Raw genomic sequence first — 25,953 nt, forward strand, 5'->3', positions numbered from 1 at the left:
GCACTTTAAACATTTAAACACATTCTCACTTTCAAATGACCTCTTTGGTCTGAACCGAACATGAGAATTGCTGACTCTGTGCCTCAGGAATAAACCAGCTATTTTCCTGGTGCCTAGGTGATTAAAATGAGTTGCATTTAAACAAATTAAGGTAGTTTTGGAACTATCACTTAACAGAATATCGCTGATTTGTGAAAAGAACAAACCTAAAAAAATTAAGCCTGTTGTTTCAGGTCAACATTTCTGTTGCCATGCCACAGGGTACACTTTGGAATTGTGGGCCTCCATGCAAACCTGCCCCACTGAAACCAAATGCAAAATATGCACGGGTGTGAATGGGGCACATTCCCTCCAAGGGTAGCATGGGTACAGCCAGTTCTGGATGGCTAAATTCCTGATACCAGTTAGCTGGCCCACTGCCTATAAGCTTTAGCTTTAGGCACTCTTTAGGAGTTTATTTTAAAGATTTTATTCTAGGTAAAGGATATGACAGTCCTTGTGGTGTTCTTTATAAATATTCATATTGCTAATTCCCTCACCTAATGTCAAAGGCATAAATCTGGCTTGCTTAATACATGCAGTATACATATTTTTTGCTAGGTAGTTTACTAATATTATTTCCCTCCCCTTCTCCTTCACCACTTTGTCTAATAATCATATGACAAGCTATACAATTCTGGCCTGCTATAATCTTGATGTAAATAAAGTCCTCATACATTCATGCTTCAAGTATAAATGCAGATCCTGCAATTATCTTCATACCTGAAGTACTTTCATTAAACTGCAGAATTTTTCAGAAAGGCAAAATTCATTTGTATTTTAGAATTTTTCTTACTAAAAGCCATTTTGAACACAGATGGAACAAAAAAGTCTATTTTTTTTCTTTTTTTATTTGTATTAGCACAAAGATGTGTATAAACAGATATGCAAAACAGAAACCTGTTAGAAGGCATTTTGTTCTCAAAAATCTTCTTTGAAGTTATCTTACCTATTAATAGTGCCTCTTTCTCTGATTTTAGACCTGGGCTTCGTTTCTCTGAGTTTTTTTCTCTGTCCTGGTTGACCAGCGCTACTGTCAATACATTGATTTCCTATAAAGTTTAAAAAAAACAAACAGGTGGTCATGTAGATTTCACTTATCTCAATTAAACTTGTCTGCTTCCTTTCAACTCTATAAAAAAATCATTACTTTAATTCACATCTAAAGACAAGACAATTATAAATAATTGATTGGTTTGCAGAATATTAAGACACATTTTGAACTACCTTTATGCCAAGTGCTGCCAAGAAGAGAAATTTTGCTTGTTGAGTAAGTAGTAACTTTGTTGCTAGTGCTTCTTCATTATAACAGCTGGAGAGATTGTGCCATAAAGTGTGGGGATGGTCAGAAAACTCACATTTTGTAGCTGTTAAAGCTGTAAACCAAGACCGCCTCCAGGGAACATGGATGGAAACATTCAGCTACAGCCATAAGAGTAAATTCAGCAGTCACTAACAACACTTCTAGCTACTAGAATGCAACCCACTGCCTTGTTACACTTTTCAACCAGTACCTGGCATGGCATTGGCCCATCCAAAACAATTCTCAGGCATGTTTTGAGCGTCGGCACATTTCAGGAAGACTATTCCTAGCAGGTGGCTTGCATAAAGCTACCTTGTTTTAAGGACTGAAAGAGCACCAACCTGAAGGGCAAACAAGTCAAGGCTCCTACTCGGAGCTCTTTTTTTCTGGAACCAGGTGGCCTGAACCACCTAAATTTCATCCACGAGATCACATAGCAGGTGCTCCATCAGAAGTACCCAGGCAGTTGTGTGACTGGGAATATGTAAGTAAATAAATTATCTCCGAAACATGCAAGTGGCCTTAGAGTGTATTGCACAATCCTCAAGCGTATCCATGGCCTGTTTCCATGGAGCAGCCAATGTGCAATAACTCGCTCCTCGGTGAGGCAGTGACTCACACTGCTGCATCTGCTCTGCGAAATGCTCAGCAGTTCCATGCAAAACCTCGGAGGCAGAGAGCATGGCACTGGAGATACGATGGCGTGAGGTGGGACTGGGAAGGAATGGTGCTCTTGTTCTGTTTGAGGGAGTCCAGGTAAGCTGCTGGACGTTGCGTGGGACTGGGCAGCCTTAAATGCAAGCAGATATGTACTATTTGGTATAATGATGTGGTTCATTTAGGACATACCCATGGTGTGGTGCCTTGCTCCAAAATTTTTGGCAAGAATTTTTGGCAGTAAAAGAGGGACAGTGGGCTTGGGTTGCTGTAAGGCATTTCTGAACGTGTGCGTAATCCATGCTAAAAAAAGGCATGAACTCCAAAATATGTCAAATGTGCCTCTTTATGGATGACTAAAGGCTTCACAGTCTGTGAGACTGGTAAAAAGAGTCACAAGCTTCCTCATTCTCAATTGAAAAAGGAAAAGAAACAACAAATAACATAACCCAAAAACCCCAGTGACATCGTCTGTGCTCTTTATAGGCTTAGTGCAAGGGGCAGCTGCCAGATAGGCAGTGCCTGATGGCTCAGATGCATCGTGGCTTCAAGTGTTCCTTGGCGTCTCAAAGAAGAGCAAGTTGCCATGTGTCAGCTAAGGAACTCCATGTGCACATGGGTGACATACATGCAGATGTGCGTCCTTAGACCCCAGTGACAAGGGGCTCTGACAGACCCTGGCCCACATTGAAGGTGAAGTGAGGTCCATTGGGTCATCTGGGGTTTGTTGCAGTTGTAATGGCCAGCTGAGGCATTTTTCCTGGCCAGAGATCTATGTGTACTTGTGCACACGTCATCCTCTGCTGCCTTTTTAGTTAGTAGAAATGAAATAACTTTCTAGTTGTGTATTTTAGTTTAGGGAGTCTGCAGTTTAAGAGTTGGCAGTGATCCCCTCTTAAAATAATGGTGTTCACCTTGACACTAACACTCCTGTAGTGTTGTAATGCACAGGGCACATTACAGCAGCAGCAGCATGCTCTAAATTGTCCAGCACTGTTGATTCTCCTCCTGACAGAGCCAAAGGCTAATGCAAATTCTGATCTACTGCTGGCCATGACATCCAAAAACAGTGAAAGGAAACTGAGGTAAGAAACTGAAATAAGAAAGGTGTTTACAGGCTCCAAGAGGGCAGTAATGATGAGGGGGTTACAGACCAGAAGAGAGCTGGACGAGAGATTTCATGATAGTGCAGCAGAAATGCATATGCCACCAGAGTGTGTATAGGTTAGGATGTAACTTTGACTTCATCAGAGATAGAAAAGCTGTCCAAAAATTGCAATTTCTGAGAGAGGAAGGAGAGAGCAGAGAGATGTGTATTTGATATAACAGGTCCCAAACACAGCACATTTGCAGTTTCAGGTGGGATTAGAAGTTTTGTCAAGCAGTGATGCAGGGAAACAAACTATAATCCCATTGGGAGCAACGAACAGATGGATTCTCATTTAATGCCTAGATTTGAGCTTGTGCAGAACGTTTTGTATGATTTATAGGACAGTGTAAGGGGATGCTAAAGGAAGTCACATCAAGTCTTCCTTAGCTGTATGTCGGTACAGAGGATAAAAGAGTAAAAAAAATTTATGGAGAAGCCTGAGGAAACGAGTGGCAAAGATAGATACTCATCAAACCCCTGGCTTTAGAAGAAAGTTGCAGGTTCTTGGAGGCTTGAAAAGGAGAGGTTTCTGCCACCCAAAACTACCTGCCTCACAGAAGATGATAAATTAGACCACTCTGATGTATTCAGCTGCCAAAAGAAGTGTGCACAGGCCATGAGAAAATACAGGGTGTGCATAGCCACATAAAGCAGATCAGAATTCAGTAGCAATGCTGCTAGGAATTAATAGTGGTTTAAGAGAAATGGCATAATTGGGTCTAAAAAATGGGTGTGAAATTCACCCAGAAGCTAGGCTAATTATAGTGTAAGTGAAAACCTTAAGAATCTGACAACATACTGCAGATACAAATCTGGTACCTATGAGGCCTTTACAACAAATCCTTATGCAGTTAGTTTACACTTTTTAGAGGCACCAGTTATGTCAACCCACAGAAACAAGACTTTTAAGAGTACAAAAGTGAATGAGGCAATAAACAATTGGAAAAAAACAGTTAGGTCACCTCTCTGACATGAGAAAAAGCTACTGATCACCAGATGCCTGAGGAAAATTATTTAATATATACTACATTACAGTAATTCCTTTCTTTCCTGGAGACCATTCTTTATTTGGAAAATTATATTTTCTGAGGCCCTAAGCAGTCTCCTTCAGCAGGTTTCATTATAAAAGGAATATTTTGCTACCATCTGTCAGTTACTGCATTACAAGACAAGAACACAGCTGAGCATGTGCAAACTGCTACTTATTAGAAATGAAATGACCTTGCAAGATCTAAATGCAGTATGTGAAAGGCTTAATCCAGGTTAAATCACACCTGGAGATCATTAGGGACATGGTCCTATTTATTATTCCTGAATCATGTCAGGTATTGGAAAACTTGGAGGACCAATTTGATGATGACAGGTCCAGAGCTGCTCAGTATGAATGCAACCATTTTGTGTGATGCTCTCACCATTGCCAGCTTAGAGCTTTTTCTTGCAAATGACACTTTCATCCATCAGCAGATGATGAAAAGACATGAATTTCCCTCATGGGATTGAAAACCCTATGGTTCTGCAGATACCGCTTTGGACCAGCATTTTGATTCAGGGCTCCCTGCATTTGAACCAGAGGGGGAGAAACAGATGGAGAGTCTTTCTGGAAAACTTTCAGTTCAGGAGAACTTGCTGGATGAAACAAAGGACAGCAAATAACAATTTTATCCCATCGACTTTAATTTCCACAACCAGATCTCTGACACCACTCTTGACACAGAGCTGATAGCTGTGGAGAGTCATACAAGGCAGTTTTGCACAGGGATATATAAAGCCTGTCTGTAAGGTGGGAGAGAAGTTTGGTTTGCATCATTCACTCGAGTATCTTAGCTTTTTTTGGAAGAAAATTCTTTTGGAAGAGGAATGGGGAAATATATTGCTCCGAAAGGTGCCTGGTCTCACTGTCCAGAGAGCAGCTGGGTCTGACACTGGAGACACGACAAATAAGAGAGTAACTCCTGGAGAAATGCACTTGCAGAGAGAGACAAAGAGCTTCTGAAGAGTGGAAGAGATGTGGTGACTTTCTACAGAAGATAATCACAGACCTGTATAAACAAAAGGCTAGCTCTGCACTCCAGGGCTCTAGCAGATCAGAAAGCTCCAGATATTTAGGCTGGATGACTTGGGTCTTTCTCTCCTTTATTGGTTTCTTTTTATCCCTATGGAAAAGTAAGATATTAAATAAAAAGTTCTCAATCTAGAAGCACTAATCCTCTTCAGGTCAGTCTTGAACTAGTATAAAAAAGGCAGACAATATAAAATATTTGTTCTTGCCAGAAAATATATGCTAGCCAGCATCCCTAAAAATGGGGGGAGTGAGGACTTGATATTCTCCATAAACACTGAGCAAGAGTTGAACAGAGCTTGCACAGTAGCTGCCCTACCTGGAAGCTCCTCCTGCCAGAGTGCAGTTCCGCGCCATCTGTTGTTCAGGATTCTGCTTTGAAAGGCAGAACACAGGATTTAATGAATGTGACATTGAAGATATCTGACATGTGACCAGGATGCAATGACATCCAAAGAGATGAAATATTCCCTCCACTCTCTGGCTAATCCAAGTGTTTGATAATTATCTTTGAATCTAGGAGGAATGATGACTGCTTGCATACTGTCTTCAACGACCTCATTTTCTTTGTTGTATTTTATGGAATTCTGAAGAATTGTGTGGTGACAGGATAAAAATAATATTGTGTCTTCTGAAACACCCAGTAAAAATCCCATAAACCCACCTGCCTCTGGAAAAGTTTGCATTTTTACTATACATACAAAGCCAATTGTCTGAGGCATTAAAACAGCAGCAGAATAAGGAAAGACTTGGTGTTTGTCACAGCGGGCATATGACAGAGCAACTGCTGAATGTTGTTAAATGGAAGGGATACACCACACTTTCTCATCAGCCAGGGGATTTACGAGAGAAAATGAGTAGGAGGAGAAAAAACTATACGTCTGAAACATAAGCAAAAATCTTGCAGGCTATTAACAGCAGGCCAGAGAGATGCTGTAAGCTTGGAAATAAAAGGTAATTTTAAAATTCTGATAGAAGGAAGAGCCATGCACACAAGATACCAAATCTGCAGCCTATAAGGTATTGAAAGGCATACATGTGCCTGCTCTGAGCCCACGGAGCAGGGCTTGGACTTCAGGTGAGTTTGCCCAAACTGCTTATTGAGGACCAGGCAGGTGTGACTACAAACTTGGGTGGAAATTGGTCTGCAACATGACAAACTATATGTACTTAATTTATTTGCATTTATCTGTGAACCTCCTAAAGTCTGATGTAGATGGGTTTGCTTTGCTAGTTTCTCTTTAAATGTACTTTGGAACTACATTTGAAAATTTAATCTTGCACTTTTAACCTGAGTGGAGCATAATTCAATTTCCAATCAAGTGAATGCAAGTCTTGCAATAGTTTCAATGCACATCAAGTCAGGCATCTTAAATTTATGGGGACATGCAAGGTTGAGGTACAGGACAACTTCTGACAGCTTAGCATGGTTGTCAGTTGAGAATGGGCTACTGTCCTTGTCTGTGTTGTTATCCACGGTGAATTCAAAATTATTCAATACAAGTTGAGCTAAACGACAGCGAAAGAGCTTATTTAAATTTAACTTAAATCAACTTTCCTTGCAAATGTGGCAATGTATGAGTACTCTCACAGGCAGTGATTGTGACTCAGATGATCATGGCATCACAAAATCATGCAGATGACCTTGGGAGTCCAACCTTTTGCTCAGAGCAGGATCAGGTGAAGTGGCAGAGCACATGGATGTGCAACAAAAAGGTCCAATGGCTCAGCAGTTTCTCTCCAACATCCCAGTCCTGCACCCTTATCAACAGAGGGTTGCCTCCATCCCCTGCAGATGGGATTTTCCAACCACCATCACTTAGTCCATCCTTGTGATACTTGTGATTGAAGACTTATTTCCACAAGCAGAAAGGAGTACAGAGGCACCATTACAAATGGGGTAGATGTGACAACCCAATCACAGAAAGCAGAGTCCCCTGACCCAGCTACTTCCAGGGCTGTCACAGGAAAGCATCAGCCCCAGGGGTCTAACGTGACACCGGTGAACTTCAGTCCACCTCTCTGAAACATCTTACAGACTGAGAGAGCATTGCCTGTAGGAATACGGGACTTATTATGGGATGTAGGAGCAGAGCATCATGGGTTTGTACAAAACTTAGTTGAGTGTCCTTAGCAGGGAAAGAAAAGGCAGGAAAAGGGAGGGATCGTGGAAATTTGGGAGGCGATAAAAGGGAGTGAGTGGTTGCATGTGAACAGGTTGCTGGTCAGTAGACATGTATAACACTCATTAAACTCATTTCATTCTTCCTGGCTGAGGGACTCTGCTCTGTGTGCGTGGGGGGGGCTGTGAGGGGGTCTGAGCAGAGCAGCTGGAGTGGGGTCAGAAATCAGAGAGCCATGTGCCTGGGATGCTACAGTTAGAGAGATGGGGGGTCCAAGCAACCAACTAGGGACACCATGGAGCCTGGGGAATGGCTAAATGATGACAGTCCAATTTCTGGAGGGATTTGCATTGTGTATATGTGTAAGTCTGCACATGTATTTCCCGCTAATGGACCTTTACCCTGATCAGCCAGAAAGTGCTGTTTGTGTACCTCAGTACTGTTCATGTTTCTGAATGCTGAGTTTGTGTTGATCTGTGTGGCTGGCCAAGTGTATATAGATGTATGCATGTGATGCATGTGTTGCAGATGTGTGTTCTTCCACGTGACTGTGAGGAATATGTGCTCAGTGTAGCTGCAGGTTGATTCCAGGGAGCTGTGATCACCTTGTCTCTGTCAGGCCACAGGATTCAGGGTCTCCCAGAAGAAGCAATACTTGGTTTAGGCCAAATGTCTCTTAATTCTTTCTTTAACAGAGCTTGTTCCCCTTCGCAGGCTACACACTGTATTGTGATGTGATGTATGAAAATTTGGTTGAGTCTCTGAACTCTGAAAGTAACTTAAAATTGTCCTAACTTAAATAAACATCATGTGTGTTACATAGCTCTTCTCTCAGCCTGTCCTCGTCAGTAACTGTTTCTGACTGCTGACTACTCTTCTAAAAATTCTGTGACTAGAAAATTGCTCGTAATTTTTGATTAATATAATTCTTTTGTTACTTCAAATGAATTACCTTGTGCTAGTGATTTAACTACTTCCTAGAAAGCTTATCTTTTACACAGACCTGGCTCCTCACAGCCTAAGAATTGGTTTTAGTAGAATGGCTAGCTCTAAGTTAAATGGCCTTGTGACACACTGTCTATATGCAGAGAGGTTTCTTGGCCTTTTCTATTTGTACTGGGATAACTCAGTTCACAGTAAAAATTTGCAGTGTTGCATCACATATGAAAAAAATAAGGCAAGGAATGAGGCATTCAACCTCAAAACCAGAGCTCTCACAAGTAGCTAGTGCCACTGTTAGAGATAGCACCAGGTCTAAAATTAATTTAAAAAGCCTTTGCTTTTCAGTGCTTTTTTTCCAGGGTGTAACAAGAGCCTTCTCCATCTACTATTTACCTAGTGATGCAGAAGGACATATTTGCCATATGCTGCACTGCTGGTGAATACAACTGGTCTGTCATTAGAAATGATAGACACCAGGTGTCATCTTTTCATTCAAATCAAGCCTAAACTGGGTAACTTATTTTATTCTATGCAAGAAGCCAGTGTCAGTTTTGTCAGCAACAGCACATTGTAAATACTTTTAAAGGACACACATAGAAATTTACTTATAAAATACACTAATATAGAATTTACCATTATTGTAAATTTAAGAGTGCACAAATAAACAGTTGACAACTTGAAAAATTATCTGTCATTAAAATTATACTAACAACAATGTAGAAAAATTAGAACTGTGAATGTAAGACCTTATGAATGAAAAACTTCAAGGATGGATCTAAGGTTTGTTTATCTGATTTATCCTACATAATAGAAGCATTTTCAGGAGTGAAGATTAATTGTATTATGGTGCTCTTGACATCCTATTTTTCTGATCCATTTGCCAGAGAGATGCTTTTAACTTTTCATTACAAAGCTTTTACTATTATAACTTTCACCTGCTGAGTTTAGGCAACTACCAATAACCTGAAAATGCTTTTCTCATTGAAACTATCTCTTCATATTTTTTCATTGTATTTGAGCACATTTATTTTATGGGAATGTACATATGCAAAATACAGATGACTAATATGAAAGTTACTTCATGATCATTTTCAAAAGTATGATCAGGTAGCTTCATTTTCTAAAGTGGGATTTATGTGTAGGTTCCTGATGACTTAACACAGATGTTTTATGTGATGTGAAGGTGGTTGCTTTGCAAGATAAAAGGTAATTGTCATTTTGCACACTTTGTTTTAGGGAATTGCAGCAAACAAATGGCAGGCTGAATTAAAGCATCACTTGCCCACCAGCTCTGCTGAAGTCATTGTAGAAGGGGACATTTCATGTTTACTTGAGACTGAGAATTTGTGAAAACCCTTTGAAATGGTCTTTAGCACAAATATTGCTCTTGCAATCTCCTAAAGAATGATGCACTTTTTCAAGAACAGTCAAAGTGAGAGAAAAAATAAAAGGCTCTTCATTTCCCTTCTGGGACTTGTAGAAGTTTTGAAAATGTCTTTTCTGAAATAAAAAGAAGTAACAGGCAGGGAAAACCAACCTTAAATTCTTTATGAGAGTTAATGGTTTTCTTACTGAGTTTGTATTTGAAAGATATTAACTTTAGGAATCTCCACATCTGAATATGCAAAAAGTACTTAAACACTTTTGAGTTCTCATTCCTTTGGAGTGGATCTTGATCAGGATGACAAACTCTTTCTGAGGTACCTTAGAGGGACTTGGGAATATTGTTTGATGAGAAGCACACCATGACCCAGCAATGTGAACTCACAGCCCAGAAAGCCAATTGTATCCTGGGCTACATCAAACGCAGCACCGGGCGACGGAGGAGATTCTGCCCCTCTGCTCTGCTCTGGTGAGACCCCACCTGCAGTGCTGCATCCTGCTCTGGGGCTCCCAACATTGGAAGGACATGGATCTGTTGGAGCAATGTCAGAGGTGGGTCATGAAGATGATCAGAGGGCTGGAGCAACTCCCCTGTGAGGACAGGACAGTTGGGGTTGTTCAGCCTGGAGAAGAGAAGGCTCTGGAGAGACCTTAGAGTATCTTCACATACCTAAAGGGGGCTACAAAAGAGCTGGAGAGGGACTTTTTACAAGGCTATGTTGGAATAGTACAAGGAGGAATGGCTTTACACCGAGAGGGCAGGTTTAGATCAGATTCAAGGAAGAAATTTTTTACTGTGAGGGTGGTGAGAGACTGGCATAGGTTGTCCAGAAAAGTTGTAGATGCCCCATTCCTGGAAGTGTTCCAGGCCAGGCTGGATGGGGCTTTGAGCAATCTAGTCTAGTGAAAGGTGTCTCTGCCCATGGAAGTGGATTGGAACTTGGTGATCTTTAAAGCCCTTTCCAATGAAAACCATACTATGGAGAGTGGCTCTTGGGAATATTGAAGTTCCTTTCTCACTTTGGTCACATTTTTTCCATGTCTATTCCTTGAAAGCTGGTTGGAAGGAGTGTGAGTGTGGTGTACAACTCCCAGGACTGCAGTAGTAGGCTTGTGGCTGAAGCAGAGGTGGCCCGTCATCCTTCAGGTGGTTGCGGGGGAGCCTGAGTGCTCTGACAAGCCAATCTGCCTTGCACACTGTGTGGGTTAAGCACACAGCTGCATATGTATAAGGCTGAATGTTATTCCTCACTCAAAATGACAGGATGACTCCTGTATACGTGGTGTAGTATAAATACTCGGGGAAAATGCTTTGGGATGAAAGGCTTCACATAATGATCAGGTATTATTAAAATGTCAAGTAGCTCTGGGCATTGAAGATCTGTCTCCCTGTGGAGCTCATATGAAATTTAAAGTAAAAACTTTTGTGATTTGCTGAGTGGGTGGCTGAATGGGTTTTATCATTGTGTCTCAGAGTTCTCTTTCTCCTCCCTCGGATGATCAGAATTCACTGCAATCAAAAGCCAAGTCGCTCTGACACTCTTAATTAGGGACAAGGGAAGTGGTGTGATTTCTTGCTGCACATTAACAAAGGGGTTATTGCTACAGCCTAGATCCACTTCAGGTGGCACATTCAGTGTCAGAATATACCCTGGTCTGCTCCCCGTTTGCACCCTGTAGGGTTCAATCATGGCTAGAATCTCAGAGACTGTGATTTATCCAGCAGAGACACCTGTACCATGCTAATGAAACTCTTGCTGTCTTCTGAAACGGCAAACCAGGGCTGGGGTGGCAAAGGGGGCAAGTCAGGGAGGTTTGATCTACCAGTGCACAAGAACTTCTGAAGGCTGAGTGGGCTCTTTGATAACATCCTAAACAGCCTGTTAAACTCCTGCTTCTTTTCAGGCCTCGTGATATTGAATTCAGGAGGTGGTCATTCCTCATGCCTGTCGCAGTAAGTAGGAAAGCTGCTGATCTGCAAACGGTCAGAGCTGCTTGAATCTATCATGCTCCATGTGCTGTAAATTGAAGGAAATGAGAAGAAATGAGTGATGGAAGGGCTACAAATAAATGTCTGGAATGGAAAAGATAGGAAATAGAAGGAGGCACAGCCACTCCTCGCACCTTGGTGCTGGCCCCACCAGGACAGAAGAACCTGAATACAGACAGTAAATGTGTCTCTCTAAAGCCCCCCTGATGGCTCCAATCCAATCAGGGTAAGGGTCCTTGCACCTTCTCCTCCTGACACAAAACACCCATGACGAGAAACCGAACCCCATGTCTCTCTCCTCAAAGATCTATCCTCATCCCCGCACTGCCCGTTGTTCCTGCTTGCTCTCTTTATACACCTGCAGAGGGCAGCAGCTACAATGAAAGGGGCTGGAGGGTGCCCGTAGTCTGTGCTCTTTTCTTCTCAGGGAGGGCAGGGAGACAAACCCCAACTTCTGGCATTCCCTGCAGGGAATGTCATGGGTATGGAGAGCTTGAGCTCATGGGTATGGAGAGGCTACCAGGACCCTTTCTTTATTCTCTAATGCATCCAGGGGCCATGGCCTCAGTTTCTGCAGTGCCCATTCACACCCCATGTGCTCCAGAAATGCCTGCTGCAAGGCCAGAACACTCCATCGGGGGGGAGGGGGGGGGGGGGCAAGGAAGGTGCTCAGTGACTAACATCAGTTTGCTGGGGCAAAGGTTCACATCTTACAAACCTGGGAAGCTCAGATAGGAAAGAAACACACAATTATTCCTGACATGTCCAAAGTCTGCACTGGGGTTTTCTGGCCTGTAACTTTAGACTCAACTTGCTCTTATATAAGTCATGTTGAGCACATTTTTTATTGAAAGCCTGTGCTGTTCCGGGAAGAGCAAGCCTTTTGAAGAGTGGGATAACCAGGAAGTGGCTGTTGCATGCACAAGGAAGTGAAGCAGAAGAATCAGCAATCACTTGGGATCTTCATCACTGAAGATGACCAACTTTTGTCCCACACTCCCAAACTACTGCGATGATTTTGCAGTCTTCTAGCTCCTACTCTTCTCCCTGTGTTCAGGGCCCTTTCCATCTCACCTGGCTCAATGAGATGCTGCCACACTATGTGGAGCAGCCACATCAAATGCCATGTGTGTACTAACACATACACTAATATGGAACATTCACAGCAAGAACCTTTGAGTGCCTAAATTAAACTTTTGTATAGTAAAGTACAAGAACTGAACTCTGATGAGTTTGATGGAATTACAGACTTTTCCAAAAACTGAAGGGGATTAGCTTTTTAAATCTTTGCCCAACTTGTTGCAAAATTAAGCCTCACTTAAGTGACATTTTTCTTTGATGAAGATCATCAGTGATTAACCTACTCTGTGAAAAGAGAAAGCTAGGGTGTAGTTAGGAATATCATCACTTTCAGTGTAGTATAAAGTGAACAATGCAGTGAAATATACCCCCTACTCAGAGTCAAGGGTCGTCTGGTAACTGCTTCAAAAGCAGGTACAAAAGACAAGAATTAAAGGAAGAATTAACATTAAATGTAAGAGGCTTGGTTGAACTCGAGAAATGCTCTGACAACAGCTTCAAGCATTCAAATGGAAAAATGCATCCCTACTTAATATTATTGATTTCATGTCTGGAGAAAAACCCACAGAACATTGTGTCCGAGCTGCAGGAGACACTAGCTGAAGGCAGACAGATGAATGTGGTCAAAGTCAGTACTTTGTTCAAATAATGAAACTCCAACAGAACAAAAGGCTGATCAGAAAAACCTTGTGGTGAAATCAGTTTCATTCTCTGAAAAATATTAATTTTATTATGTCTTGGTGATAATGAGGTAACCATAAAGTCTTTTGGCAAAATTCTGACTTTTTACCTGATGGGGATTTCTTCAGTGACTTCAACAGTGTCAGGACTTCACTATGCAGTTGCAATCTGGGCATTTGAAATGCTTCTGTGACCATGACCCAGGTCTTGCTTTGGTCAGAACGTGGCAAACTGATACTCTTGATTACCATTTTACAGCACTTTTAGTGTAGGAGTTACAGCAGCCATCTAAGGAAGGCAGATAGCTGACAAGGGAGAGCAATGAACTCCTGGAAGATCACTGAATACTTCTAAAATGAGACTTGTATAAAAAAAAATCTTCCTTTCTCCATTTACATGGAGGGATACCATGGATGTTAACCTTCTGACCCCCAAACCAGGGATGTATTCACTGCATTTGCATGCAGTGCCATATCTATACTGAATTCAGCAGTGAGCAAAAGGAGATCTTTGATCAAAACACAGAATTAATTTACATACTAGCAGCCTCACAGAAAGCCACTGAACTTACAGAAACAGTAGAACAAGAAATTGTCTCTGTAGAGTTAGTCACAAAATATGTTATTAGCATTTTCAGTTTGCAAAATGGTCTCTACTCAAGCACAGCTCCCAAGCAAGATTATTTTTTCATGTTGGGAGTGTTCAGGTCCCAAGAGTCTGGGAACATCCTTGAAGAGGATTATATCTGAAGCTATGATTGTCCATTGGTCATTATTTTCACTTCAGTTAAGACAGAGATGTGAATGAAATATCATTACATGCAGCAATGAAGAAGAAATGAAAAGAGTTCAGATTAAAAGCAAAGACTGATCCCTTTCTAAGCACAGGACTGATGGAAATGAGCACTCAGTGACAGCACCTCTGGCAGTGCTGGCTGTTGAAGTCTCTGTTAATGCCAGGCCAGGATCTCAGGCTCTGTGTACTGCCTGAGCCCGACATTTGGCCTTTCCTGACACAGAGTATATCTGGGAAATGTCAACAGCCATAACAAATATTACTGCGTGTACCTGGCAAATCACTCATGAAACACCCTTATGACTGTACAGAGCCTTGTAAGATGGTTTTGCTTTCTGGAAATAACAGATGCACTGACAATATGCTAAAATTTTGGTCTCCCCCACCCCCACAGATTTGTGTGTGAACTGCCATGCAGGGAATATGACATTGCAATTGCTTCAGCATCTTAGTCAATTTAATTCATTCTCCTGCAAAAACAAGAGAAGAAAATGAAGGTCAGTTTGTTGGTTGAGAACCTATAAATTACTTAGAGGGGGACGTTTTTCTTTTTCCAAAGGCGTCCAGATCCTTGTCTCCCTTTCAGGATGGTCTCACATAATGGGTCTGCAGAAGACACACCAGGATAGGTCTAAGTATACATTTTCATCTGTATCCGCTTTTGCTAAGAAAAATATCCATGTTTTGTTTTAAATAACACCATTTTCTAACGTAAAAGATGATGCAGACTAGTGCCATCAGGAGAAATCCTGAGTGAAGAAAGTAATCTTTTTAAGATTACAGTATGGGTTTTCTTGATGTGTATGCACTGTGCCTAAAGTTTCTCCTGTCCTTTCTAGGAGCCTGATTTTCTGCAGAGTAAGTAATCTAAATATGCCACAGTGTGAAGATAAGATTGTGTGTTCAGTGTACAGGCATACGTTGCCATTTTTCCTTACCCACACCTCCCACTATTGCTCAGCATGTAGAGGTATTTCATTTGCTGAATTCAACCTGTCAACTGTAACAAATATGTCCTAATCCAATTATATGCATCACAGTTCACTAAGAACCACGTAGGAGCCACCAAGCCTTTGATCATCCCTGATTTGCACAGGGCCAGGGGCAAAACCCATGGAGTCTGCTGAGAATACATGTGGAGACAACCTGCAAGGCACAACACCTGAGTGCTACATATTTCATATAAATGACAATTGTTTAAAAGGCACTTCAGCTTCCATTTTACAAAGTTTGTTATCGTAGCAAATGTTTTAACATCAGTTATTTCCCTCTATTTCTCTATTTCCATTTGTACTGCTGTGCTTTCTCTGATTTCATGGTGGTGTTATTGTTGAATACATGGCTGCGACTGTGACTCAATAATTGTAACTATCTGGTTTCCCTCTTTGCCATTAGTCTAAGTATTGACTTCTATTCTTAAGAGTCATATATTACTATGAGATCGGCTTGGGAATAGCTCATGGAAAAGAGGGGCAGAAAATAGACTTTCTATCCTATGAAAAATTCAGGCATTTGAGGAACTTGTGCAATTACAAACTGAATCAAAATCTTACATTTTGAAAAATTTACTATTAACCAAAGATTCTGAAATATTTCGGTTTAGATATCTGGGAATGATGTATTGAAACACTCTCTTTACACAATTGAAATGTTTCCCATTAATGCTATTTCAACCTTTATATTATATAAAAAAAACCTTTCAAGTGCTTCTGTTTATCCAGTTACATATGAGCAGAAATGATACAAGTTGAAACATTCAGGTAATTTCTCTTTAAAACATTTCAATACTGCAAAACATTGTTTCATCTAAATTTTTGTTGAAGAAGCAAGTTCTTTTAGAGAGTTTCTAAGCCTTACATTTAGATATTCCTTTAGGATTTCCTTTGGGAAACCTGCAAGCAGCTATTACACAACAACAAGTTTTTAGGTAGCATATGTGAGTATTTCATGATCATCATTGGATTAATGTATTTTTGGTTTGTAAACAGAATCTTTCAAAGGGGCAATGGGACACTGTGCAGACAGACTGCAGCTGCAGATTTGTTGGAGCTATCAGACAATATTGAATGTCTCCTGTCCAAACGCTGAGAGCTACGAGGCTCTATCGACTTCACTGCGGAAATGGATCACAATGAATGAGATTTAGGAAAGGATTAAAAAAACGAGGACAACATTTCCCTATCACAAAGCAGTTCACAAAATTTGAGCCTTCCATTCAGGTTTAAAATAAAACTGTTTTCGTGACTGAGCTGTTAGACAACACAGGGACTAAAATAGATTTTAAAATATATTAGTGTTTAAACTGTTGCTAGTTCTCTTGGCTAGGAGGAAGATATTGTATATAATTGGTTTTAATATTCATATGTTTATGACAAAGCACAAGACTGCATGGTTTGGATGACAAACATAGCAGGAAACTTTCCCTTTTTTTCTCTTTCCCCCTTATAGAAATTGTTGTTTTGATGGCAATCATTAAGGGAATAACAGAAGCATTTTCTTTTCTTTGACAGCAGGTTTTAAAAAAACATGACCGTAAGAGTCCTTTAATGTTGTTGGACAAAATAATGATTCAATGAATTAATTTTGTCCTCTTGTGCAAATTAACTGTATCAAAATTATACACATATATGAACCACTTCACTCAGAACTGAAATATGGCCAGGCTTGCCCAGCTGCAAGGTGGCAGCCACAGAGACAAATGGTATAACTTTGTAGCTTGAATAATCCTGGACAAGACACTAAGGAAAAGCATTTCTTTTGCAGTCGTTTCCATGGTATCTTTAACACCCACATATAGCAAGTAGGACATTGGTTGTTAAAGTCTCATCCAAATAAATCCTACAAAGTAAATTGCATGGAACCCAATTTATCTACCTCGAATGAAGTTTGCTGGATTTGAACCTGTGGCTTCAAGAAAAAAACCCAGACACTTCAAACCTGATGTGCAAATCATTCAGCCATTCTATCAGCTTTAAGACATCCATAGTAAATTTGAGACCACACACATATGTGTACTAAATCTATACATAGACAGATGTACCTACATTTGCTTGAGATTCATCATGCCCATTGATTTCTGCTAATTCCTTGGCGCTTTTTAACTGCAAAGAGTGAAAAAAACCAAAACAGAACAAAACAAGCACATTACTTCACTATTTCACACAGTTATCTTTGATTTATTTGAAGGAGCATTTTTTAAAGCTTCCAATGAGAAAAACAGATGGAGCATATAATTCTAATGAGTTTTTGCTCAAACCACTTTGAAACCAACATACTTAAGGCTTGATAGGTTGGCAAAATAAAAGAAAAAAAAAAGAAAAATAATAAGACTAGGTCATTATTTTTTAAATAATAAGATTAGAAAGTAGTTTCAAGACATAAAAGGTGCACAGATTTCTCTCTCAAGAATAATAAACAATTTAATTTCCCATTGTTGATGCTATTAATTTAAACTTTACAATATTTGCAGTTGCCACTAGCTAAATAGTGTTTTTCCAATGATTACTTTTGAATGATATATTTTGAGCTATGATACCGAAGTGCTTCTCTACATTGTCTTCCTGACAACGCATCTAAATAACTGACATGGCTCCTGGGTATGATGGAAAAGGAGGGGAAGTGAAGAACAGCTCTTTTATTTAACCAGTGGCAGGAAGAACTGAGGAGACACTGCAAATATATGACCTGAACAAAAACCTTTTTTCCCCCCTCTGAATTAGCTTTTCGGGGAAAATCCAGGATTACATTGCGAAATGTAAAGATCACTCTCAGGAGATTTAAGGAAAGTCCCAGCTCACATCTTGAGCCACAGTGAAATATGCTGTCGTTCATCCTGTGATTGAGCAAACAGAGCAAAGAGGAGATACCGCAGCTCTCCTGAGCCTATAAGCCACGGAGGTTTGTACACTTAAATGAAACTCCCAGAATCATTTGCTCTTTAGGTAAAGCTCTGAAGAGTCATGCTTTTATTCTAATGTAATTCACAACAGATATCATGTGGAGGAGGGGGATAAAGGGAGAGGGGAGGGATGGGGAACAATAAATGCAACTTTCCTCTGAATTCCTTCTTTTTTGCCAAAGAAGCTGGGTTTGATGTAACTGTTGATTCTACAGCTGTGCCTCTGATTGGCAACAGTCCTAAAATCCTGGTGAAACGGAACGCTAATATGTTGATTAGGGTCTGACTTAAAAGTGCTGGTGGACTACCATCCTAGGGATGTTGGTTACCTCCATCATATTTTTGCTATGTGGCAGCAATAGGTGAACTGATTGTGATTCAGCTCCCAGCTTTTCAGTTTCCAATCTGACAATTAAGGTAAGCAAGCCATGGTCTGTTTGTACTTTAGTATGCAGGGCTGTGAACTGTACCAGTTCAGGAACTGCTGCTCAAGCCACTAAACCAGTCCTGATGGAAAGAGGCCAACGCTCCCTGATAAAGTCATACAAAGGATATCTGAGGACTGTAAAATCATCAGGTCTCCTGGTTCAATTCACTGAAGCTCATCTTTCAAAATCCTCAAGAAGTCTGCAATTTATACTGACAGCAGGGTGGTGGATTTCCAATGAATGGTACATGTTTTTTCCACACTGAAAAAATAACCATCCTTTGAAACCACCTCACCATGAAGATAGCTGGTAGGAATGAGCTGAGATGGCTACTTCCAGCCAAGCACCAGAATTAGGTATGTATGTAATGTATTTATGCATTACAGTGTGACTGAAAGAGCTGTTTCGTGATTCTGGCAATTCTTCATTATAGAAATTCACCCAATATGAGCAGTCCTGTTGGGTTCAGCTGAGTTACTAATCTGAATAGGAGGTCAGGAGAGCATGCTTGGTTTTGTAAAACTGTTCTGCATGCTAATGCCAGTAATTCCTGAGTGCTCAAGGAGTGCTGTTCATTACTTACGCTTTGCCTTTCCAGGTTGATAAAGTGCTTTCACCCCTTGGTGACTGTGGGTCCTTGGCAATGTTCTCTTCTGGTGACATGCCACGTCTCCATCAGCCACACGTGGGTTTGATGGGAGACTGGGCTCAGCCTGTAGCCTACTTTGGTCTTGCAGGCTTTCACACCACCATGGTTTCCCAGCATTATTGCCCTGGCACTGCTTCATCAGTTAATATAATGCAGAGAGGATGCTTGAGCCTTTCCGTCTCTTTTATTGCGCACCATGCTCTGAGCCAGAGCTCAGGCAAGAATGTGTTTGCATCCATGCCAAGACTAGGATGTCTGCAAGAAGAGGTGGAAGTGAACCATTGGAGATAATGGTGGAAAACTTAAGGTTAGAAAGTGTGCAGCTGCGTACCCACTGGCTAAAGGGGTGAAGTCCCTTTGTTCCCCAATATAGTTTTTTTTCTAAATTAACGTTTAAATTAAATCTCCTCTCACATGCTAAATAGAGAAATGTCAGAATAGGAGGCTCAGAAAAATGTACAATATTGGAAAAACAGGCCTTGCCTTGCCCCCTAGTTTGATTCCAGGGCAAGTCAGGGGCGAGTGTGACGTTAGCAGTGGAAAGTGTGCTGAGGCAACACACAGAGCTAGTGCCAGTAACAACCAGGGGCCTGCCTAGAAGGAGAAGGGATGACAAGTCAGAAGTGTCTGCTAAATCTAATGCTATGGGGGGGGGGGTAGGCCTGACTCAAACCAGCAGGTATGAATCCCTCAGACAACCAGAGCTGACAGCCACATGCGGGATCTGATTTAGAAGCCTTTTGACTACAGCAATATAATATGGTGCAACAGCAAGCAGGACCTCTCCCAGCAACATATCCCAGCCTGGATGTGGCTGGGTGGGTGTGTGGGGCAGCCATGCTCAGACACAGCTGCACCTCCCCATACAAACATGCCCTCAGTGAGGCAAGGTAGGGTTCCTCTGCCAGTTTGGGATAAAAAGGCAATTTTTTGCAAACCTATCACAAAAACAAGCCATAAAGTCAAGGCAGGAGTCCTGTGCTATTTATTTTTGAAAGAAATGCTCTATTTACTTGGCTCGGCTGGATGATTTTCAATACCCATTGTGGATAAAACACACAGATAAGCTGTGGTGCTTGTAAAGGAAAGCTGTGAGTCTTGGCAAGTGGGGGTCATTACTGCTAGGGCTTCTGCTGTTCTGGAAACTTTTGGAACACATTCAGGGTTCTTGGAGGAGCACACTGACTGCCTAGCACTCCTTAGGAATTCTGGCTACTTACAGTCTTGGCCTTAGGCACGTTTCAGAGCTAATTCTCAAGAGAAATGCAGATCCACCCTGCCTTTCTTCCAGCTACTGTTTCGCCTGTCTGCCTAGCATGAGTGCACATTTGATTCGCAATTAGCAAGAGTCTGCAGAGATTCAGAAGTCTGCCCTGGTGGTCCCTACTGGGCCTCACATTGCAAGATCTTCCTATATGTTTTTGCAGCATATAATTGCTACAAAGATATAAAATAATTTCATGCAATTTCTTTTTTCTTCTTTTTTTTTAAAAGCATTTCATAATGCTATACCTTGAAAGCCCTGTGAAAATGGAAATGAGATGCAATTAACTCAAGAGACCTGGTGGAATCTGTGTTCATAAAGATTCTGTCATTACCAAATCCATTCTTCCTCATGGCATTTTCTGTGTTACAATCTTGCCTCAGCTTTCATTTAGGTTATCTCTGTGACCATAAGTGCTAAGAATATGTATCTGAACGTAAAAGCTTCCAGAATCGAAATTACTAGTTTGTAGAATATATTTGTCATCAGATATGTTCAAAGATAAATGTTAAATGTGGAACAATGTCCCAGCTTTCATAATGAGCATTAAAAAAAACCGGAATAAACATAATTTACTTTTCCTAATGTGTACATTAAGTGTATACATCTGTCTGCAGACATATTCAGACATACATGATGAAAAATCTTGAATATAAGAACCATCAGTATTTTGAATCTCTGCCACCTAAGCAATTCAGATCCCACAGACCTTAAACTGCAGATACTTAACCAAGCCATCAAATATTTTAGCTGAAAGTTTATATAGAAAGAGTTAAAATAAGGTCTCAAATCAAGGATTGTGCCTGTGCAGCACAGGTGGGGATTTTCAATTTCAGTGTGACCAAGCCCCGTGGTCTATACAGACAACATGTATTTGTGCACACTGTGCTTGCACACAATGCACTCTTTCTTCTCTAGATTTACAGATTTAGGACCAGACTTGCTTTTTGCTGTGTAACTATCCGTCTTACCATCCTTATAAAACAATACTATCAAATATACTTCTCTGTGTCATAGTACACCTTAGTATCAAAGAAGGTGGGATAATCAGATTTACAGAGATTTTCTTCTCACTGCTTAAATAAGTGCAATGATCATTATGATAATGCCACTATAAGTTTTTTATATCTCATACCTGCTTGAATTACACAGGAGATGCCAAAATGGTTTTTTCAATACTAATCTTAAAAGGAAGATCTGTTTTGGTTCGGGTATATTTAATTCCCCCAAAATTTTTTTCAAATTCAGGGCAAAACCCCTTAATCCTTATATCTATGTAGAGTAAGTAAGAGGAAATGTTACTTAAGACATGAAATCCAGTATTGGATAGCATAAAGCAAGGGTCCATTTTCACTCTGTTTTCTCAAACTCTGTTAGCCTAATCAGAGCAGACAGACAGGCCACATAAGGTTACGTCTTGCTCACAGCATATTCTGTGGTCAGACTCTTACTGATTTTGGAGGTGAGGCCATGAGACTTTCAGAGCTAATGGTTTCACCTTCTTTCCCCTTAGCATGCCTAAACCAGCATTTTTCTCCTGCCAAAATCACTCACCTGTTCCTGCAGGACTTTAAGCATTGCTTGTGTATGCGTTTGCTCTTCCTTTGCTTGCTCCAGTTCAGATTTCTTGTTATTTAATTCTTCCTGTATGCTCAGCAATTGCTGCAGAAACAAAAGAAGTTTCTGGTTAGCATTGTCTGGATTCAAAGCAGTTTAAATTCCCCAGTTTGACAAATCCTCATTTCAAACAATGTTTTTCAGTCTGCTCCTACATTTATTACTGTTGCATAATCTGCTGTGTCTAAATGGACCAGAGGTAAATTATTTTCATCTGCATCTCCTTCTGCAGCAGTGCTCCACAAGTAATGCATCTGTTAATGTGCATTAAGCTATTTTTTACATTAAAGTAGAAACTCCTGGCACAGTATATCACCCACAGAGTGACTGTCACATTCATCTGAACCAAAATCTTATTTGTAGAAGTATATGTGGTGGTTTTAATAATACTGGGGTAAACACTATGGTACATAAATAATTTAAAAGCACAGCCCGTTAATGTAATTAGTCATTGGCCCACAGCCATTTTCATTCTATGCAAAGCAATGTTCTGGAAAGCTTTCAGACTGGCTTGCCAAGAAGACAAAAGCTTTCCTTTTTTTTTGTCTTGTGCTGCGATATTTTATTAGATCAGGAAGACTGATGCCCTACAATCAATATATCAGCCAGGAAGACTGCTGATCTACTGTCAAAACAAAAGGCTATGACCAAAATCTATTTTTATGGAGAGAATTCTGGGATGAAGGAGCATATTTGAAAGCCCACGTCCCCTGGTCTTGGCTAGCTTTAGTTTCTGCATAGATTTATTGTGACTGTCAAGAGCAGGTCAGTAGATTTAATTAATTCTGAAATAGTTATATATTTCTGTATTGATGTGAACAATGTTAGACACTGATGAAGGGCAACAGCAGACAAACAGGTTAAGAAAAGAGTTTATATGTTTTCTCTTAGTGAACAAGAAAGGAAACTATGATTTTCTGGGGCAACATATTGCTTGTAAGCACACTCCATTTAAAGGAATAATTGAACTACTAATTGCTTTACTAACATGCATTACTGATCTAACCATGTACCTACATCTAAAGCTTAGTTTATGGTTGTGCTTAGGGCTGGTGGCTGACTCAAACTGATGTTGCAGGTGTTCAGCATTTTGGTAAGTTACAGATACCAAGCCTAGAAAAAGTCTTGGCCTTCTTCCACTGCACTGGAAGTCCCAGGCATCAAAGGACATGGTGTCAGCATTGTTTTCAGAGTTTCTTGGAAATAGATGACATTTCAAGGACTGGTGGAGTTACTGGTAGTATATTTCTGTTGTAAGTGAACATCAGTATGATGGATTAATTCAGCCACTGAAGTAAAAATACACGTGGGTATATGTCTGATTATATCTCATGCACTCTACAGTCCAGAGGGGTTGGTTAGCTTTTTGATGGATCATGCCTCCTGGACTGCTCCCTGGGAGCCTTCAAGAGACATTCTGGTATGTGTTTTCACTCTACCACAGCACAAGAGCATTTCACATCTCAAGATTTTTCCCTGAAATAACTAGGTCTCTTCCACTGAGGCTCATACCTAACCAACTTTTGTGTGGGAAGCTCTGCTTCTGCATTTCTCGAACAGAGATGTGTTCATCTTCCTGTTGGGTACTACCTCCTACTTTTTCAGAAGACACACTGGATTTGTGTATTCTGCCACAGGTCACACACTGATAGCCATGCAGGTCCCCATGCAAAAGGGACCATTTAGTCACCCCATGCAAACTCATGTTATAACATACCTTTAAGTTTCACCTAGGATAGTTCTAGCTGATGTCTGCAATTTAGAAAGAATTGACTCCAGTTCTCAGAAGAGAAGCAGAGAACCCAAGACACCAGAAAGATACCATAAGTCTTCTTAAGGGTCACTAGCTGAAACACCTGAAGTTTGATAAGCAGATGTGTCACCTAATAGCTCTCTTTTGCAGCTGCAACCTGTTTGACCTCACACACCTGAACACATTATAAGAAAGGAGTCTTTGCCCCCATTTCAGAGTCTTCTCAGAGCAGTTACATCTCATCATGTGGCCAGACTCCACCTTCATCCTGGTTGAGAAAATTTTACTCGAGCTTCTGGGAGAAATCCTACAGGCCATCTTTCTGAACAACTCACATTGAGAAGATCCCAAGTGAGTTTTCAGTTCATCTTGCCCCTGAATAAACTTTCACTGCTGAATGACTGTTGCAAAGAGGAAACCAAGGGTTGAACTTGTTTACACAACTGAACTAAAACCTCCTTCCTCATCCCACCCACCCCCTCCCCATGGTTCTTCCATGGCCATGTTTTACATACTGTGGATCAGCTCACAAACTTCCACTGTTTTATTTTCACATCTCCCACTGTGATCTCCCACTGTGATTTAGTCTAATTATATACCTCTTCCTTTGATCCTGACTTTTCTGGTTTTGTGTTTAAGGCAATTTTCCCAAAACTGTCCAGGCATGGGAGGAATTGGTGTGGAAGACAGTAAGAGCATGAAAGAGAGAGAGATGTATGCTCTGAATCTTTGTACTTGGCTCTGGACCAGCAAGGAACAGGAATCCCAGGAAAATATCCAACATTCTCAGTTTCCCTGGGGTAAAAGAGTGTGCATTCTCATTGGAGTATGAGCTACAAAGTGCTTGATATGAGATAAAACCTTCTAGCAGTCTTAGTGGTTAAACTGTCAACTACTGAAGGTTTACTGTGTGTGCATAGGCTCCAAAGACAGTAATTGTGTCCTATTTTCACAGGGGTGGAAAGCAGAGTAATTGTAACTGAGGTATCCTATTCCCAGTCATACATAAGGTTTTTCATTCACAGGACCGGGACCTTCCCATTCAATCCCCAAAGATGTCAAACTTATTTAAAATTTGGAGCCATCCCTTGGGGGTTTAAGTTTCTTTTTCTCTCCTTCATATTTATCTCTAAAAGCTGCAGAACCTGCTAATTTTGCATAGGTCGAGTTTGGATATTTCTTTTTCCTGAGCAGTTGATGCTGGCACCAAGAAGTTGTAAGGAGTTATACCTGCCAAACAGCATATTTTTCTCTTTTAGTCTTATTTTGGAAAATGAAGAAATAAATGTGACTGAAAATAATATCAGCCTAAGACAGATGAACAGCCTGAAAAATTTCAGCACAAACACGTGATGTTTGGCAAAGTTAGAAGCAAATGGGAAGAGGATCTTACACTGGCAGGGATGAGACAAATTTCATAACAGGGACTGCTTTCATGCCTGCTTATAAACAGACAGCCTTTCCATAAAGATTATAATGAATGATGCCAAGATGAAGGTATTAATTATTCAGATTACTTTATTTTTCATACATATATGTGCTTATTAAAAATTGATCCTATAGATATTTCTTCTGCCCTTCAAATTTTTTGCAAGCATATACCACAGTCAATCAAAATAAAAAAAATATTCTTGGTTTTAATGATTATGCTGTCTGATACTGTTCCACCTACTTTGCCATCTCACACAGGCTTTCAGCCAGAGTCTCCCTGTGTAGGAAACCCACCTACCACACCTGTGGTCACCCCAGCTATACAAGTGTATGTTCTTTCAATCTTGTCTCACATCTCTGGCCGTTGCCTTTAAGCCCTGATGTCCCCAGCTTTGTGACACAGCCATGACATTCAGACAGCAGTTCCCCAGTTTCATCAGGCAAAGGACTGATTTCATTTCTGAACAGCCAGGAAATACCTGGCTCTTATTTCTGTGTGCAATTCTTTGGGTCTGTGAGAGTGCCCTGCATGTTATGCCAGTGTCTTTTCCCTGAACCAGAATCCAAGTGTCAGGAAGCAGAAAAGCACATCACAGAGCTTATCACATCTCTGATGATCCTGAAGAGAGACACCTGTAGAGCTCCACCAGTAGCAGTCTGGAAGCTCAGCTGGTCTATGTGCAACCGAAAGTGTTTGTCACCATGGCTGTC

At 40.8% G+C, this 25,953-nt stretch overlaps 1 protein-coding gene across 17 annotated transcripts in view; it reads right to left on the minus strand.

Annotated features, from left to right (window-relative positions):
• The window catches only part of ENOX1 (ecto-NOX disulfide-thiol exchanger 1), a 367,773-nt gene that overhangs the window by 6,504 nt on the left and 335,316 nt on the right, over positions 1-25,953 (minus strand). For 13 of the 17 annotated variants that reach the window (XM_069009956.1, XM_069009997.1, XM_069009963.1 and 10 more), the window contains 3 exons: positions 21,996-22,103; positions 17,247-17,303; positions 989-1,091 (listed from right to left, as the gene is read on the minus strand). In XM_069009956.1, the coding sequence (XP_068866057.1) occupies positions 989-1,091; positions 17,247-17,303; positions 21,996-22,103 (268 nt within the window). Of the gene's footprint in view, positions 1-988; positions 1,092-11,118; positions 11,675-13,409; positions 14,673-15,429; positions 16,316-17,246; positions 17,304-21,995; positions 22,104-25,953 lie in introns of those variants that run through there. The other 4 variants (XM_069010070.1, XM_069010079.1, XM_069010089.1 and 1 more) reach the window with 4 other exon arrangements.

Source organism: Aphelocoma coerulescens, chromosome 1 (genome assembly GCF_041296385.1).
Source record: "Aphelocoma coerulescens isolate FSJ_1873_10779 chromosome 1, UR_Acoe_1.0, whole genome shotgun sequence".
Taxonomy (NCBI): domain Eukaryota; kingdom Metazoa; phylum Chordata; class Aves; order Passeriformes; family Corvidae; genus Aphelocoma; species Aphelocoma coerulescens.